The sequence below is a fragment of the Diorhabda sublineata genome, chromosome 3 (assembly GCF_026230105.1).
Source record: "Diorhabda sublineata isolate icDioSubl1.1 chromosome 3, icDioSubl1.1, whole genome shotgun sequence".
Classification (NCBI taxonomy): Eukaryota; Metazoa; Arthropoda; class Insecta; order Coleoptera; family Chrysomelidae; genus Diorhabda; species Diorhabda sublineata.
The window spans coordinates 69,534-89,828 of NC_079476.1; the positions used below are offsets into that span (position 1 = coordinate 69,534).

At 32.2% G+C, this 20,295-nt stretch overlaps 1 protein-coding gene across 7 annotated transcripts in view; it reads left to right on the forward strand.

Annotated features, from left to right (window-relative positions):
- The first annotated feature begins 2,089 nt into the window (after nt 1-2,089).
- LOC130442070 (liprin-beta-2) overlaps nt 2,090-20,295 on the forward strand; it is a 42,010-nt gene continuing 23,804 nt past the window's right edge. For 2 of the 7 annotated variants that reach the window (XM_056776055.1, XM_056776060.1), the window contains exons 1-3: nt 2,154-2,437; nt 6,654-7,202; nt 13,705-13,845. In XM_056776055.1, the coding sequence (XP_056632033.1) occupies nt 6,677-7,202; nt 13,705-13,845 (667 nt within the window). In that variant the 5' untranslated portion in view covers nt 2,154-2,437; nt 6,654-6,676. Of the gene's footprint in view, nt 7,203-13,704; nt 13,846-20,295 lie in introns of all 7 variants that reach the window. The other 5 variants (XM_056776058.1, XM_056776059.1, XM_056776061.1 and 2 more) reach the window with 4 other exon arrangements.

Sequence of the window (20,295 nt, forward strand, 5' to 3'; positions counted from 1 at the left end):
TAAAGCTGTTTTTTAGGTTCAAGTCCCAAGGAGGTCTTGGGTTTCAAGACATTTTATTTTTTCTTGTGATTAAACTTTTCTAAACAATTTTAATCATTGTCTTCTTAAAGTCCCAGGACAATTAAATGTATGCTTTTGTATCCTAATAAAATATAAAAGTTATATTAGTCAACATATAGAAAATAGAGGTGAATAAATACTTTTGAGGAGTGTTTTTTGTTGTTAAGTATCTAATTAAACAAGCATTTACATTGAAGTAATAAAACCAAGAATCAATATTTATGAATCCTAAAAAAGTATATTAGTAAATGATCAATTTATTCTTAATGCATCTATTACAATTCGTCATAATTATAATCAGTACTTATTTATGTTGTGAATGACTTTCCAAACTTAGAAGTAAGTACACTTTTTCTAAAGTTACTCATGTTTTTTAAATATGGAATGTAAACCTCGTTCAAAGATGTATGAAGACAATAGTTGTGATAGTCAATCACCACCATTATACCCCTTCAATATTAGAATTTACTGAATATATATATATATATATATATATATATATATATATATATATATATATATATAAAATATTTTATCTGAATATACAAATTACAAATATTTTATCTGGATATTTCTTCAAATACCAATCAGATTCTGACTGAATAGCATTAGCTGGAACTTTCATGAATAGATAATTTTGTATTTTTCTACAATATAAACATAAATTACTTATTACATAATTTACGTCTCATATATCATCTGTATATATTTACTTTATGTAATGTAAAACTAACATAATTTTGATAAAATATACTGTTTGAAATTGTTTGAATGTGACCTCAAATTTAAGTAGATATGTAATTATTATCAATATTTATATAACAAAGCAATTATATTATCAATGATAATGATGAAGAAAACTATTAAATTCAAATTAACCTACACTTGAGTAATCAAAATCTTTCAAATATCCGAAGCAGCAATTCTATATCATTAACAACATTTTTGAGTAATAATAAATTTAGGATAAGGGGTTAATGAAGACATTATTTATCCATACATATATTTCTTTTTGTACATTTTTTTCTATAACTAATTAATAAGGAGATATAATCCTTTCAGAGGGCGAATCGAGAAACTTTTTGTCCATATATTTGAATATTAGAAACTCTTGTGTTTCTTATAATCCGTACAATATATTAAATCAAAATCATTCGGTAGATATTTGGAAAAATGGATACTTTGGAATAAAAATGTACATAAAGTATCGTCCTTACACATAAAATATTGTCCTTATGTTGAATGAAGAACCTTGCACATACTGTATAGAAAAAGAAAAAATAGATACCAGCGTCGTACATTGATATTTATTCATAATTAAGAATATTATGAAGTAATAAAAAAACTTGAAACCTTAAACAGTGTAGTGGTGGTGTAAACAGTATGTTCAGTTATTGAAACGCATATTAGACAGTGTAATAGTGAGTGTTGGTAGTGTAAACAGTGTGTTCATTTATCGAAAAGCACCTTAAACAGGGTAGTGGTAGTGTAAACAGTGTGTTCAGTTATTGAATGGCACCTTAGACAGTGTAATAGTGAGTGTTGGTGTAGTGGTAGTGTAAACAGTGTGTTCAGTTATTGAATCGCACCTTATACAGTGTAATAGTGAGTGTTGGTGTAGTGCTAGTGTAAAAAGTCTGTTCAGTTATCGAAACGCACATTTAACAGTGTAGTGGTGGTGTAAACAGTGTGTTCAGTTATTGAATCGCACCTTAGACAGCGTAATAATGAGTGTTGGTGTAGTGGTAGAGTAAACAGTGTGTTCAGTATGAATATAACCAACTTAATACAGAGTACTATAGAGAAAATATCATTTTATTATCATTGTGGATCAAATAATCCAACGATTGATCCGCCACTGGATGAATATACTTTCAATTTAATAATTACGACCGGTTAAGGATAAATGTAAAAAATATAAATGATCGGAACCGTCTACTGACGTCGCGACAACGGATGACCCTGTACGAAGACATCGTACCGAACTAAAATTATGATGGGCTGATTCTATTTTAAGTATTACGCGCTACCGTCACTTAAGATACAACGACGAATGACTGCTTGGTTTAAATTGTCACTGATCGACAAAATGCATTCAGTAACCGTATGCTCTCTGTACAAAAATGCATTGAAAACTCCCGCAAGTTCAGGAGGATATTTCGTTTGATCGGTTATTATCTGTGCGGGTTTGAAGTGTTAAATAATATCAAGTGTTAAGTCTGGAATCTATTTTTAAACTTTTAAATCATCAGAAAACTATACCAAGAATAACTTTTAATATCTGATATATTAAAAAATGAGTGTGTTATAGCTATGTGTAGAGTGGTTGTGTCGATAAAAGTTTTTTTATTGCTCGAGTATTAAGGGTTAGAAATAGGTAGTTTATATGTTTAAAAAAAAAAAGGAATGGTTCGGAAAATTGCGAAATTGGTGAATCGTTTGTGTATAGTTGTGACCAGTATGATTTAATTGAAATATACGAAACACGAATTTATACGCAACGTAGATAAACATCTTTAAAAATATATCGTTTATTAACTGTAAACAAAACTTATTTTGTTTTTCGTATAACAGCATTTTATTAACCATTAAACGTTTTCGGTGATTTACTAAATTAGAAAACGATTACGTTTTAATAATATGCTTTTTTTCATTTCCAGTTAAAATGTTGTTAATACGTTTATTAATTTAACGATGTGTTCGACTATAACATTTTGTAAATTTAAGGAAAATTACTTATCAAATTTATTTTTAATTATATACTTTTCGTTTTATGTCATAACAATAATTTACTGAAAGATATTTTATTTTAATTGTTAATTATTAACAAAGGATATTTGATTTTAAATGACATAACAAATTTAACTTAATAAGTTCAATCGATAATCGCTCGATAGATAATTATCAAAAGCTAGAAAGTTGTTGTACAAGGGTTGTATGAGAAGTACACAACCTAACAAAATAACAAGACTTTTTTTCTACAATCATTTTAATTTTCCTGTTAGTAAAACTTCAGCGTAAACTAACAGGAAAAAGTCGCTGGGATCGGCTTGGAACGGTTGAACACGGTGGAGGTCAACTAATTAGCCGTGGTTAAAATCCACTTGATTGCACTTTATTTTGATTCAAATTCGATCGTTTTCTGTTATTTCTCCCTTTACCTTATGAAGCAATGATTCGTGATGTACAATCCCAGAACAACGGTTGCCATTACTGTTTAGGCTGAAGAAACCGTCTTTGCTTTTTCAGAGCAGATTTGCCCTTTACAATCCACTGTCTTCACTGTTGTGATTCGACGCAAAAAATCCGAATAATTTTGCTAAAACTGTATCATTAAGGCCTGGGAAATATTCATTTGTATGTGCTTTTGGTCCAAAGTAAGCAAACGCGGCACCCAACGCACACATAACTCATTCATTTTTGCTAATTTTAGATTGTACAAGTTGTCCCTGTAAAAGTTACGATTTGTCAACAATTGGGCATGAGCCGCACTCTACATGGACATACGTAATCTTCCATAAAAAAATTTATAATGTTCGAATGTATAATTTAGAAAATATACTTAAATACAAGTTTTGATTTCGAAACTTTGAAGGCCTATGACTCAGAAGCGAGGTGTCGTATGAGAAAACTTTTTCCATATCGCAGCATTATTTTCACGTCATCTACTCACTCAGGAATTTTTTGTATCAAGTCCCGGAACACCCTGCATACCCCAATATGTACTGATAAGTGTTGACATCTTGAAGTTGAGGTCGGAAACTTATCAGACAACAAGATTTATACATTTTGATTATTTTCTATAAAGAATTTTTACGTTTATTCTAATTATTATTCAATAAAATATTAATAATTTACATAATATCTCATGATCATCAAAAACGACAAAGACTTAAATATTTTAGTGACATTGAGGATATATTACGTGGTTTTTAGACATTTTAAATGATCTTCGTTTCAATTAATATACTTCTCAGAAATTCAATTTTAAATATAAATGTTTCATTGCAATATTTCTTGGTATTTATTAGTAGTACTTTTATAAAGAAAAAAAAATTAAACTCGATACATAAACAGTTTCAAATTAATTGATTTTAAATACCTAACTGTTAATTGGTAATATTATAATTGATTGGTACTGTATTTATTATTGGCTTTTTGAAATTTGAATAAAAACGGCGGATCTCCTCTCTTTTTTTTTATAAACGTCTGGTCGAGAGCTAGTATCAAATAAATAGCAAAGGATTAATTGTACACTACTTGTAGTTAGTTATAATTCGCGTTTCTAGACGTTCCAGTGAAGTGCGTGAACTTTTCTTCGCTCCACATTTGAAGTGTTCACAATTTCCATTATCGTCTTAATACTCTTACATACATCATAATTTTTCAATTTGTGTTTGTATCCCTTCAAAAACTTGTTCCACAAAACTGGTTCCATTTGAATATAAAAAAAAAAACAAGGAGAGTAACTGCGTTAAAGTGTAGTCTGTTGGGTTTACACCGATTTCCCGCATTCTTAGTTTTTCTCCCAATTATTTCCTCAAGGAAACACCACAATTGCTATCTCAAAAATTTTTCGGTAATTTAGAAAATTTAAATATATCGAGTGGTGTTGTATTCAAAAATCGACTGAATGTCTTCACTTTTATTAATAATTTAACTTTCGAAACGTAACTGTTAATACTTTTATCAATTTAATTACTCATCAGTGCCAAATTTATGGTTATATAAGATCATTTTTTTTTAGAATGTACGAAGTTTTTTGTTTGTTGTGTGATACGTTTTGCTGATAATTGAATACAGGTCTCTTAATGCTTTAATTATCTTAATATATCTCATAAATGATAAACGTGAATGAAAAAAAATACGTTTGGATAAGGCAAGAGCGTTGCGTATAACATATTATCCTGAAAATGTTGCGTAAACGGGTGATTTTAAATATATAAACAAAAATGGAGATTCTACATACCATATCACTTACTTTATACACAAAAATGAATATTTACTTTCAATAACCTTCATTCCTCATTTCCTATATCAACTTGTTTACTAAATTAAGACCCTTTTCTATGTAAAAAGCAAGCATAAGATGGTAACTTTACATTCGAGTAGTGTAGAGGTACCGCCTGTAGATATTGGTGTCGAAGTTTCGTAGGTTGTGGTATTCGGGAGAAACGTGCCTTGGTAGCTGGTTCCACAGCTTTGCACTTCTCCAAAGAAAGGAGTCCCGTTAAATCGACGATCTGGGCGTCTGCAGGCGAACTCAGTGTTCATGAGTCACGTCTGCCTGTCGAGTAGATCTTGCAAATACTGCTCTAAATGGGATTAAGCTGGACAGTTCGGAAGGGCATCTGTCGTGGTAATATCATCAAAACATCCCCTATATGCTCTAAGCTATCCAAGTTTCTATAACCTAAAAGTCAAATTGCTCTCTTCTGTATTAAGTCTAAAGGTATGCTTGTAAGCCAAGCTCCAAATGTGCGAGCAATACTCCAAAGATGGGGATTAGAATCTGTTTCGGATTATATAGCTTTTTGGTCTTTGAAAGAGCTCCAAGTTTTTGTGAAGCTGCCTACGGATTGTAGTGTAGCCATTTTGAACTGCTGCCTGGTGGTTAATGAGTATTTTAGTCGATTACTCCATAGACATCCATTATTTGTTCTCGAGTTTCTTCATCTAACAATAGTCCAAAATGTATAAATGTATAAATCAAAGTTATCGTGCATCTTGTAAAACTAACTTCCGCATATTTCAAATAATAAAACACTTTCAATAGTTGTTTTATAAATAACTATTACATGAATATAGTTTAACTATAACTTTCTTACTGCCGCGATGCGGGTCATAAAAACTATTAACAAACGGTTCAACAACCCAATCTACTAAATCATTCCTTAAATCTGAAAATATAAATCTCCTCAAAATATAAAATGCGTCTCAGGATTAGTAAAACGGCTCTCAATTTTCCTTTTGAAAAATCGGAAATTCCCCAAAAGACCTTTTTTTCTATATGTGACACAAGTGATTAGGAAAAGATGTTTAGAATCAATATCGTCTAGGCCCATAAACCAAATTTCGAAATTTTTTGTCAACTAGAATTTTCTCAGTCGTTTTATATTTTTTAAAGATATATTGGTAGTAATGACAAGTGACAATGAGGTATTTTGAACCAATATTTTACCATAAAATTATCAATAATCGACGTACAACAAAACGAAACCAGTATTTGAATTATAATAAATATATTACCTTATTATAAACATTAGAATTCGAATGTTTTTATATGGTAATAAATTAACTTAATAATTTCAGTTTTTATTTGTTACACTTATTAAAAATTAGCTAGACAATTATTATAGTACATTGTGATTGTAAAGTTTTTGTCTACAATTGATAAAATAGGATAACTTGAACAATGTAAATAAATTAACGACAAAAAAAATCCACATTCTCTTTGAACGGATTATTATTCAATAATTTTTTGTCGTTAAGAATTTCCTGTCGACTCGTTAACTATTATTTATGAAAAAGGTCAAATTTCGTATCGAAATTCGACGATAACGTGAGTTTTTTCTCTCTAATTTCATTTCCAGTTGTCGCAAATAAAAAGTTCGAGATGAGAAAAATGTGTAAAGGCGGACCAGTCGTGGCAGCTGCTGTAACTGTTTTCGAAACACAACAACTAAACTACAACAATATTTGTAAAGGGAATAATTCACTCATCCCGGATCGAAATAGTTCCCGTTCCCCAAACGATCAACCTAAAAATAAAATCGGTTGTTTAGATGACGAATTTAGCTTCGAATCGGCCGTCAAGAATTTTAACAGCATCGCGGAAGACGTCCAGGAATTCTGTTTTACTGATTCGCTGAAAAGGAGCGGCCGTCTTCCTATCATCAAAACGGAGTCTAAATCAGAAAAACCTGAGGAATTCCACGAGGTGAACGAGTATATGAAAGAGGAAGTGTTGAGAAATCATGTGAATGAGAAGAGGGGAGGGGGTGGGAGTGAGTCGTACAGTTGCGGTAACGGAAGTTGTAGTGACAGTGGGGCATCGGATAGTGAGGAAGAAAAGGAGCAGCTGATTAGTGAGGGGTTGGAGACTATTACTGAGGAACTGAGCGGTGCGCAATCGGGTCAAGGTAATTTTGCTAAAGAAAAATGTTGAAGGATTAATTAAAAATTTCGAATTATTATTATAAAAATACAATATTAACAAAAATACCTACGACTAATACTAATTTTTACGATACATCGATTCAAAAAGTATCAACAGTTAATAGTCCGGTTATAGCTTATGACATTCGAAATTTGTGTTTTTCAGGCTCTCCTTGATTTGTAATCATATAAAAAAACGATGGACATCAAAATGAAATTTTGCTTTTTGGTCAAAAAGATCAAACCATCTTCTTAAAATCTTCTTAAAATTACTGGTACTATTTATAGTATTGAAACGTGATAATATATTGAGTAAAAATTTTATGAATAATACTGTTTATAGTACAAGTTACACGAGTTAAAAGCGTCATTTAACTTGAGGTATATTCTTGTTTCAAAGATGTGAAATCAATGTTAAAATTTATTTTCTTACCCATTAGTCTTGTAAGACACGGTTACAAAACGTAAACAATGCACATATTCTCGACATTTTTAAATAATCTCTCAATTGTCTGCCTGTTGATTATTTTTTGAAAATTAATATAGATCATGTAAATATAATAGGATGGACGCTTATTATCAAAAGTAATTTCATACCGATTTTATAACGATTATTTTCCCTTCCCTATGTTAAGTTAGGCAATGCAAAATGCCCCGAAAATCAGAGGTACGTCTCATAGTCCGGTCAATTTAGACATTCGAAGTTACATAAATTCTCGTCAAGCTGAAAATCAATACAATTGTTTGAAATATAATTAAAAATAAAATATTAAAGTTCCCCATCATTCCCTTGTGTAGAAAAAAAATTTTATTCAAGGTCAAATGTAAAAAAATTAGTTTCTTGCGATTTTCAGAAAAACGGTAAATTTTATAATAAAGATACCTCGGACCAAAATTGTAGATTATAAAATTATCTACAAAAAACTTATTAATACTTTTTTTTCTACGAGTCACCGTTTTTGAGATATAATGATTCAAAAAGTTACAAAATTTGTTGTCGTCATAATATTCCCAGAAGGCCTATTCTACGGATCTGTTGCGATCATGTTTAATTTGAAATTATTGCTAAATAATTGAAATTGGCAGAGATTGAAAAGATAAAATCGTCCGAGTCGTAAGTTTCAAATTGTTCTTCTTTTTGTCGAATCGGTGGAATCAAACGGATCCTCCACTGCTGGTGGTTCAACATTAGAACCTTGCAACCACATTTAGCACTACATCCCTTATGCAGTTGCAACAAAATTATGTGTGGTGGGAGTTAAGTATGAACTAACCAACTCCAACCCCAGTCTGTAGGATCCAGCTGATAACCAAGCCGTACTTGAACTTGGTAATATACCCGAAAAAGATGTTGATGAGCAGCAACTGAGGTTGGAGGAAGACAAACCAATTGAATTTGTGTTTTTACTTTAAGTATTTTTAACTAAACATGCATATCGATACTTATCTAAGCAGGTAATTTTTTTAGGAGCTCCATTCATAGAAAGAAGAAAGCGAATGCCGTTGGTAATAACTTTTTCAAACATTTTGAAAATTGTTATTTTAACCTTTCTGTAAAATACACATGTCGTATCACATCCAGCTATTGCATGATTTTGTCACTTTCAAAAGTATTTGATGAATAGATTTCCGATTGATGTTGAGCTTTTCCTGGTTTTTTCAGTTGGAGTTGCATTTTTTAACAATTACAATTTTTCGAATCGTTATATCTCAGAAACTATAACTCGTAGGTAAAAAATTGTTGATACGTTTTTTGTAAATAATTTTATGGTCTACAATTTTTGTCAAGAGTATTTTTTTGATAAAACTTACCGTTTTGCTGAAAATCGCGAAAAACTCATTCTTTTACCATGATTGACACTTTTTCCACGCAAGGGAATGATGGGGAACTTTAAAATTTTATTTCTAATTATATTTTAAACAATTTTATTGATTTTCAGCTTGATGGCAATTTATGTAGCTTCATTCTTATTTTTTGGCCTAATTTGACCGGACTATCAACCGAAAAACTGTGTCCCAGTCCAAATAAACTGTAGTTCATTGACTATATCATGGCCTGATTCGCATTTACAGACGAATTTCTCGAAATCGATTACAAATAAGCGATTTCTCGATTTAAATTGTTGGCATTATCAGTTTTCTGAATTGATCAACGACAGAAATCATTTATTAAAATCCCCTTTTCGCTAATTAAGTAAGATTAGACCATTTTTAATTTGTTTAGTATTTAACACGTTAAAAAATACTTGGATCATATTTAAGATATTAAGATTCCTCATAGGTTATTAGCTAGTCAATAATGTGTGAATTCATTAAACTATTTATTCATTCAAATGAGTCACTCGACGTTATTCAGGATATGCATAAAACGTTATTCTAATAATATCTATAGTAAACAATGGTCTTAAGAATATAAATAGAATATTTCGAGACATCCATTGTCAATAATAATCGTTGTATAGATGGTTTTCCACTAAAGGACATAACAAAAATTAGTGTTAAATAAAAGACTGTAGAGTTTTGCGATAGTTTTTTTTTTGATTGCAAGTAGGAGTCGCTTGAATTGATGGAAAAACGGGTTCCATTTCCAATCACTGATTCTCTCATCAGGAAATTAGACAATCCGGAAATGTAGCCCTCAGAATTTCGGTTGTAGATCGTGCAGTATGTATGCGCTGTTGCTCTATCCTATTGCTTATGTTTTTCAGTTCAAATTCGTTAGATTGAGGTAGGAAAAAGTTGTTGGACGTGGCTATGTAGCGTTCGCCTATCACCGTAATCATTTGGTCCGCTGCGTTTTCAAAAAATAAGGATCCATGACGCCTTCGACATATATATCACGTTATACAATAACTATAGTTCACTTTCTATTCATTTCTTTTCAGCATCTTTCTTTAAGAATGAAACGTCTAGGCATTAAATGAATCAAAAGTGATAAATGAATTTATTAGTGAACCAATCCAGCGATGTTGGATTTCGGTATCAATCACTCGCACTCCGAATGAACGAAAAATCGTATGAACACGAAGAGAACGTTCACTCGAGTTCGTTTGACGACTTATTCGAGGAAATGAGCGCATAAAATTCATTTTTTTATAATTTTGTGTGTGTCTTGTGAGCGTGGAATGAAAAAAAAAGAGAACATTCATCATACATTCTAATGAACCGAAAAGTGAACCGTCTGATATCACCTTATGAACAAGTTCAATGATTGTTCATGTATTAAACTCCGATTTTCTTTGTCCCAAAAGCGATAGTTTATTCATAATTTCTCTGAGCATATAATATTTAATTTTTTATTCTTGTATCCTTGACTGTTGTTATTTTCATTCCTGTTCCATTCCAAATTCCATAAAAAAAAAGTTATAAAATTGTGTGTGTCAGCTACGACGCACGACTGGAGTTTACTCCTTAAGTTCGATAATCTAACCAGACGCAAAAAGAGTTTATTTAACTTAAAAAAGATTGATACTGTATAAAAGGGTAAATTTGTTAATTAATGAAAATAATATACATATATAAATATATATTTATTCAATTTATTCATTTCATATACATTTATTATAACTAATCGACGAAATATTTTACATTAAACTTTTTACAATAGTCAATAATCTCGATAATTCATATTGGGTTGATTATCTAATTTTATGTGTTGTTTTCAAATATATATTTATATGAACTACATCGATAATTATTAAAATATTTAATAAATACAAATTGCACATGCTCATACATATAATACATATAATACATAACGTACCTTGCAACCACGTGTTTGTTAGATGTTCCGACAATATCATCTACACCTCTTTCTGCCATAGTTATTTGAAAATACTTTCAGTTCACTTTAGCGGAACACAATGATAAAAATTTAAAATAACAATATTAATTATTGACATTTATAATAAAAACAGCAATATAAGTATGTCGACACTGACAAATTAGAAAGTTGCGCATCATAGGGTGCGCACCAAAAACGTAACGAGGTCATTCATCGATAGATTTTACTCCTCACATTTTTCTCATACCGGGCCCCTTATATATGCAAATCGATTCTTAAGGAGTAAACTCCAAAAACTGGCGGGAACCATGTCAAATTTTTGTTCTGAAGATAATCGAAATGCGTATTTCAATTTTACAACCCATAATATTATAAATTGCTCAAATGGGACACTTTAGATCGTTTGCAGATATGATAATTCGAATCGCATCCCTGTCGACTTAATTAATTCTATTTTATATAAATTGATTCATATTATTTATATAATGTTTGTATATTTGGACAAAGGCCAATTAATATACAATTTCTAAAATAGAAAAGCCATTAGACTTCAATGATACACCACTTCTGGTGCGCTAAGAGGTATGTTTTTCGTTGTTATCAAACGAATTCAGTTGAGAATTACCAACTGTGTCTACTCGATGTATTTCGTAGTTTGTTATTATTAGAAAGTTTGTTTTTTGCTAAACGTTGTGTGTTTTATATCGTAGACGGTCTATCAGTGTAGATCACAATTATGATGGTAATATAATTTAACGTAATTTGTGGATTGTGTAAAATTTTATCATAAAAAGTGATACTCATTCATAGTACTCTCACTTTTGAAATTTTTTGCTTTGATATCATGATGGGACATTTTTAGAATCGTAGAAAAAATCATTTCCATTTTCATCTCCACTTCCATCTTTAACATTTACTTAATCTAGTTATATTCTGTTTTATTTGTTACTTCATATCCTTCGGCATCTCGAATTTATGGATTGAAACTTTGAATTATCCTATCCTAAGCCAGATTACGGCGAGGTGTATAGCTTTATACTTTTCTATTTTTCGTTTTAACTTTTATACTTTCCAATTTTATAACCTTTGTCTCAGCTGCTTTTTTGACGTTTCAATTTTGGATTCGAATGGTGTTTTGAGTGTTTCAGGCAAAGCTTCTCAATTGTATTTTATATATTTTATCTGTAATTGCTTTTATCTTTAGTCTTTTTAATATTTTATTTATTCTATCTTTGTATTGTTTCATTTTCCTTAATATCCATGTTGTATAGCTGAAGATCTCGTTACTTTTTCCACAATTTCTAGGTTTTAAGGTGCTTCTTTTTTACCGAAGAATGTTTTCCCTGTATTTAACTCTGTTTTGTTGTCGCTTTTTCTATTTCAATAACTTACTTCCAATATTAAATTGTGTTTTGCATTAATACATTGAAATTTATCACCATTTCTAATTATATTATTCGCGTTCTCGATAATTGCAACGTAAACATTTCCAGTAACGGAACGTTTCGAGGACAAAATTAGGGAGTAAACTGTCATATTTCACGGATATTATGAAACGAATTTTCATGAATAATAAATATATTATTTGTACTTTCTGTTTGATTTGCCCGGGGAAAATTGTAGATTGTTTTCAGCCAAACTGCCCCTATACATAAAAGATATTTTGTACAGGACTCTACATCTCATTGTTCTGCTTCCAAAATGCGTAGACACCTTACAAAGGAGGCTATATTTTGAGGGTTTTTTTGTCCATCTTACCAAGATGTTAATAATCTTCCTTCAAGGTACTTAAGCCTTTAAGAAACGTTGTGCTGTTCCCATGGATTTCTGAGTTTTCTTAGCCGATATGGTTATGAATCTTTTGGCATGTCTTAGAAGTGTTACTACAAAGATACTCCATCTGATTCTTTATAAGTTCATCAATGATGTGGCCACAATAGGGCCACAATAGGACCAGAGTCCTAAGTATGGAATCGTTGTCCCTTTTTTGGGAAGGCTCTCTGCTTCTTCATTTCCTGGTAGCCATTTTAGGATTGAGGATGATAACGACAATTATAAAAAATTTTGTTCTTTATACTGCGATGTTAAATTCTAAGAGGAAAGAAGTGGAAATAGTAACAATGTAAACAAAAAAAAAACTGTGGAAGATAAAAAAATATGATTTTCTATAATTTTAATAATGCCCTTAATATCAGATGCTAGTTGCGTGTGATATTGGATGAACTGGTAAAAAATTAGTGAACCAATCAATATTCAGTCCGGTTTAGAGTGTCCTATTTCAAAAGGAATGTGATGTGGCATTGAATTTTTCATAAAGGTTGGTAAGTCTTCAAATTGACGCCCTGTTAATATTGGTAGCTGATAGTACATATATGAAATAAATTTCTCTAAGATTCGATTACCAGGAAGGAAATTTTGATTCGTTTGAACAGAAATTTATCAAAAGAACATTTTTATTGTTTTGATGTGCTAAAATTTACACCCACGAGATCTGACATCATCTTACCCATAATTTTTCCCATTTTTTATGGTTAAACGTTACTCCTTGTTGTATGTGTTTTTGGGTAGAACATCTTTAAGTTAACCCATTTTTTAGAAAGTAATTTAATATTTTTCCTACAGAAAAAATTTTATTTTTCTTTGTAAAGTATAGAAAGTATAAAAGAATATGCATCCGAATTACTCAAAACTTCATTTATCAGGACAAGAAGACGATTCAAGTCTAGAAGACGATTCTACAATAAAGGATCAACAACATCAAGCATGGTCCGAAATTTATTCCAGTCAAAGTTCTACATCAGATTTGTCTACATCTTCATCAGAACATCAGTCCAATTCAAGAGGTGAAAGCAAATACTAATTTCAATAATAATAAAAATCCTTTTCTAACCGAAAGAAAACAAATCTTGTATTTTTGTTAACTATTTAACTGATGGTAGACATTATACGAGGGGTTATGAAATGAAAGGTTGCAAATCGAATAAAAACATACATAATTATTAACAATACACAAATGATGTAACAAATAGTAGAACTTGTTTAACCCGTCTTGGTTAGAAATCTGTCCGTTGTGTTGAAACTGAATCTGTATGTGGCCTCGCATTGCTGTGGAGGAGGTTGATACCTCACTCGTGGCATCTGCGATTGAGTCGCTAATATAATTAAATAACTCACTTCACCAACTTGACTTTTGATATCAATTTATTTAGCAAACTGAGGATTTGATAGTTCATTACAGTCACATTAATAATAATTAGATAATAAATGGGGTTGAAGTGAAATTTATAAAACTGACAGAGAGACTAAACACAGACAAATTTATAGTAACGATAACTTATGAGGTTAGAGTTCATAATAATAAATAAGTAATTGATGATGATGCGCCGCTGTAAAAAGAGTTGTTTTGAATGTACGCTCTATGATTGAAAAGTCGATGTAAGTGGACAACAAACACTGTTGCAGCACGTATTTGATCATGAAAGTTCTTCACGAGCAACTGTTTGACAACATTGAGATAGTGAGACGTATGATGGTAAAGATCAAGATGTACGTATCTATCAAGCGCTTGAGGCTACTCTTGGCGATAAATGGTAAATTTACATGATCATCTTCGTGTAAATGCCACATACGCTTCATGATTTCCATGAGTAAGAATGTCGCGGAAAATTATAAATAATGGTGGACACACTGCGCAGCATACATAAATAATGTAAAAGTCATTGAAAATCCACCCTTGTCGCCTTATCGCACCGTGTGTGATTGTGATTTCAGCTTATTCTTTAACCTAAAAAAAAACATCTACGAGATCGACGTTCAATGATCGATGATGAAATAAGATGAACAAATGCACCAATTCCAAAAGCGGCTCCAAGTTGTGGAATATTGAGTCATTATCGTAAATTAAATACTGTACTATTTAAACGCACACGGCCTGATTTGTTTGTGGAAAAACTTTTTTTTCTAAATTTAACAGAAACCGAGAGCTACGTTACTTCAGTATACATTAATAAACACTGTTCAGATCGAAATTTTATTTATTTATATACTAAAATATATTTCTGGTAAATTATTTTTTTACCTAGCTTGTTTATGAAAAAACAACAAATCGATTTGTTGAATTGAAGTTAATTAAACTACAACGCTTCACCAAGCGATAACAGAGCTTACGTATATATACAAATTATCATATATTTGTATACGTTTTAAATTACGTAACGCATGAAAAATATAGTGATACGTCTTTGTTGTATATAGGTGTTATGAAGAATTATGACAACCAGCTTCTCACTAAAATTATTTGCTGTAGCTCTGGATAAAAAATATAATAGAATATCTGTTGAATCACGGATATACGAAGCGACAAAAAGGCGTGACGATAGAAGACGCCGTCCACACTCTCGCATTCCCATTCCCTCGTGTAGCCTTGGGAAGAGTCTGGTTCTGGCATAATGTTTTCTTTTTCTTTATGGCCTAATCAGATTCTCTACGAGGAAACGCGTGTGCGAGAGTGTGGAAGGTGCGCTCCTACCATCTGACGCCGGTCAGAGGACGCAAGGGGGCTTTAATCTGTAATAAACGGAATAAATAGTGTGGAAGGCTTGCACTCTTGTCACTTTCACTTGACAAGACGTACGTTGAGAGCCTTAACTCCCGATCCAGATTCTCGCGAGGTGCCTCCTAGAAGCTATTGACACAAGTCTGGCAAGGGGAGGCGGCAAGCTAGCCGTCCACACTCGATTTATTCTCGTTTTTACGTCTTTTGATTGGCAACAAACCGACACCGCCCACACTCTCGTTTAGAACGAACATCAAATACGATCGAGGTCAGAAAATGCAAGACCGGTAATCGTTTTCGGTTTGAACAGATGGCTTGTGTAATTGAGAACGGAAAAATCGAGATCTCCAATGAAAATGAACCCAGCGCTTTCTGTTTTGATTAGATTTGATTAACATTAACAAACATATTCCTGGTGGAAATTTTATTTATTTTTATATAATAATAATGTTTTTGTCTTGAACAAATTATCTATTTTTATCTAGCTTGTTTACAAATATTCAACAAATCGATATTTAGAGTATACTTTAAGTAACCGATAGACGAGCTTACGTACAGTGTGTAGAATTAATTTATTATTTCGGTCACCGTACATATTCATGAAACAATACTTGAGCACGTCGAATTTGATTTATAAATTAACATTCGTCAATGTGAATTGAGATCAATAAGACTCTGAGATCAATAACAGGACATACGTTACTCGATCGGAAGAAAAATGTAGAAATAATGGACATGTGCGATATTCAGGATGTAGTAAGATGGGCAAGGAGCCGCAAAAGAGAATGGAGAGACCATGTTGACAAAATGCCAAATGAACGGTTAGCAAAAATTGCAAAGGAAAAGAAACCAGACACAACTCGACCTCCTGGACGACCACCTATAAGGTGGTATGGAAGCTAGTCCTCAGCATCCCAACTACTCCTGGCGAACCCTTGATGAAAATACAGGACCTAGTCCTAACGTAAGAAGAAGAAGAAGACATTCGTCAATGTGAAAATACCTTTAATTGCAGCCCCAATTTTTCAATTACGAATTATAAGCTTGTGATGTATCGTTTGAGAGGTGTCTTCATTCTCTATTAACGAATTTCATCGTTATTACAATTTAGACAATTATACAATATTATCAAAAACTAAACTTTAAAAGATACACAGAATGAATGCGAGCATGACACGCTCTAGATGTTCATAAATGTCAATTTGTTGAGAAAATGTAATAACGCATACAATGATCGCTCTTGTACGCGGTCATGACGTCGAAGTCAATCGACTTTCTACTTTTTACGCGCTGATCGTCGCTGAACGTAAAAAACATAACCTCACTGTTCTAATGTAGTTTGTAGTTGCAAATACCATAAAAAATGACTTTTTCAAGTGAAGCTGTCGGCTGGGTACAAGAAAATTGGTAGAATATAGGGAATCATATTCCATTTGAAAATTCCATGACAAAAACTGGTGATTAACTTCCTTATCTAATCGACAATCTGCTCAATAAGTTCAAAACTTGATCATATAAACGCCGTTTCATTCATCTATGTTTAAAAAATTCGTCAGGATCTATTTCGTTCATTTTCGTCTTAGTAAAGTAATTGTAGATATTTTTATTTGAATTGGGGTCTCACCCACCAACGCCGCCGTGTCAAATGTCGCTTTGTATATATTCCTTTTCACATTTCCTACAGTAAAGTAAGTGTATATTAAATTATAAATAATTCAAAATCGTTAATCTCCGTTCAAATTTCTTTACATACATGTACTTTTAAGGTTATATTTACTAACGAACCAGCGTCATGTTTGCGTTCATTCTGTGCACCACTTCAACTTTATTTAAAATATCAGGCGTGATGGACCTAATCGCAAACGATAATTTTTTCCAATCAAACTATACGAGTGGCCCAAAAGTCGCGCAACCAATTGAAAAAAAAAAGACATTGCGTAGCAAAAGTACAAAATTTATTCGAAAAAAAAAACGAAATACACAAAATTAGTTTGAAGCAAGGCAAAAGCTGACTCCTTGGCATCATAACAGATGTTGACCTCCTTCTTGTTCTGTACACTTCAGACATCGTTTCTTAACAGCTTTACAGATGCGCGCAAGTGTAGGTTTATCTGCATTCAGCGTATCGACTTCGTTGGTGATTATGTTTTTCATGGTCTCCACATCTGGTAAAGCATTTTTGAACACCCTATCCTTTAAAATTCCCCACACTGCAAAATCTAAAGGAGTCAGGTCAGGAGATTTTGGTGGCCATTCCACTTGACCTCGTCTACCAATCCAATCCGGAAAATTTTGATTTAGGAATTCGCGAACAATTATAGCGTAATGGGCCGGCGCGCCATCTTGTTGAAGAGTTAACACACGACCAGAAAAATCCGGGTTATTATTCAGTTCTTCGCGCAGTTCCATCAACAAATCAAGGTATGCAGTACCTGTTACTGTTGTGTCGAAAAAGTAAGCGCCAATGATTCCGAAGGAGCAAACACCAAGCCATACCGTTACACCTGGAACATTTAATTCTTCTTGGATGGTGATATGCGGATTGTCTGTAGACCAGTATACGCAATTGTGTCTGTTGATTCGGCCATTTAATTTAAATTGTGCTTCATCTGACCACAAAATGGTTTTAAAGAAGTCTTCACATCGAATTACGTACCACTCAGCAAACTGAAGTCTGCAGTCCGGATCGTCTTCTGTTAATGCTTGTAAAAGACGTGGTCTGTAAACATGCATACCTACTTCCTTCATTATTCGCTGCAAGCTGGAACGAGAAATTTCCAATTCATGGCAAGCTTTACGGACTGATCGCGCCGGTGTTTCAACAAAACTCTCAGCGACGATGTGTAGGTTTTCTGCAGTTCGCACGCTGCGTGGCCGCCCCGAACGCTTCGTATCATTCACAGTACCATTTTTTTCGAACCTTTTTATCAAGCGATACACAGTTTCACGCCTCGGAACTTGACTGGCGTTCAATACTTCGTTTCAAATGAATATTTTATCACTCCAAATTCAATATGAATCTTATAATTCAATAAATGAAAGATTTTTTATTTAATTTTTATATTATTTACCCCGATACTTCAAAATTATATTCAAAAAAACAGATTTTTATAAAAGACTGTGCCAGTTTTGTTAACTCTGTGATGAATATACCTTAACATACGATAAATATGTGAATAATTTGATGTTTTTTATAAAGAATTGTCGGTTGTTTTTCATTATTTATGAAATAAAAAAAATATTTAATGATAGTTTGAAGATTTAATTAGTAATTTAATGTAAAAATATCCTCTTTCGAGCAAAAAGTACGTTTTGAATGCTTTCAAAAATTCTTTATTTTCGTTTGTTTTATAATTGAAAAGCCACACTACTTTAGTATTTCACAATTATCCTGGAAAAGTTCTCTGGCAATTATTTTTACATCATTTATCCCATTTTTAACGACAAAATAAACCGAATAAGAAAAATGATCGTAAAAAATCGTTCCAAATCTACCCACTCCGAATTTATCTGCGCCCAATCTTCCCTCTCCAAACTCACCCGTTCCTCGTGGCTTTTGGGCAGACCAGGGTCCAGGGGCGGAGCCTTTATGGGAGCGAGGAGGCGAAGCCCCCCATAAGACAAAAGAAATAATAAAACTAAAATAATCCTCACGCGAAAAAATGTTTCTTAGACAATTATGGCTGTAAAAAATTCACGATTTTTGATATTTTTACACTCAAAGTACACCACGAGAAGGTTTGGTTAGGTTTCCAACTTCATGTATCGATATCTCGAAAACGAAGAGAGATATCGAAAAATTTTGTTCTTCATTTTCGACTTATTTTGGATCGATTTATAAAATGACATCAAATCCAGGCGCCACGGAAATCGTACTCGTGCCAGAAATCCAATAATGTAGGCCGTTCTAACGATCCGATTGAGAAATATTACATAGAGGTTCTGCGTTCGTAATGTGATGGTCTGCTGAAACCATATCTAATTTACTGGAACTTGAGGGTTTCCTGGATCAGAATATAAATTTGACTGAGTTGGAATGACGTCATATGGAAATAGTTCCAAATAACGAGCCGTTTCCAAATTGCCCTCAATGAAAAATCCACCAACGATGTGGTTTCTGCTACTAACAATCATATCAAGTTTCAATTTTGGAACAAATAAAACAAAATTCGATTTATGTGAATTACTTTTCCATACATTTACAACTTCAGCTTATAATACATTTGTGACGTTATATATTTTGAGAAATCTACTAGTATTTTAATAAAATTAATTTTATTTACTATCAAAATAATCACCACCGACATCAATGCTCCCACAACTTGGAAGCTTGGAGCCAGTCATCTTTTGGAGTGCTCTCAAACAATTGACGTGTCGATCATTTTTTAGATTAGAGAATAACCAGAAATCACACATGGAAAATCAGGTGTATAAGATGGATGTCTAATACCTCTTATATTATTTTCACTTTATTGGTTGTTCAAACTATACAGTTGATTCTATTAATAAACACAAAACTATCAATAAAGTTCTTTCTATTTGCGTCTTAGTATTTATTTTCGTAGCTGCAGAAAATAATTAATGCAAAGTTATGACCTATTTTATTGCTTCGCCGATATGAAATTTCTGCGTTGAAAACCTTGTATCACAATCTGTTAAGATTCTAACGTAATGTGGTCGAAACTGAATTCGCATTCAACTATGTTCATTAGAGGGAGTCATCCGACTTTTAAAATAA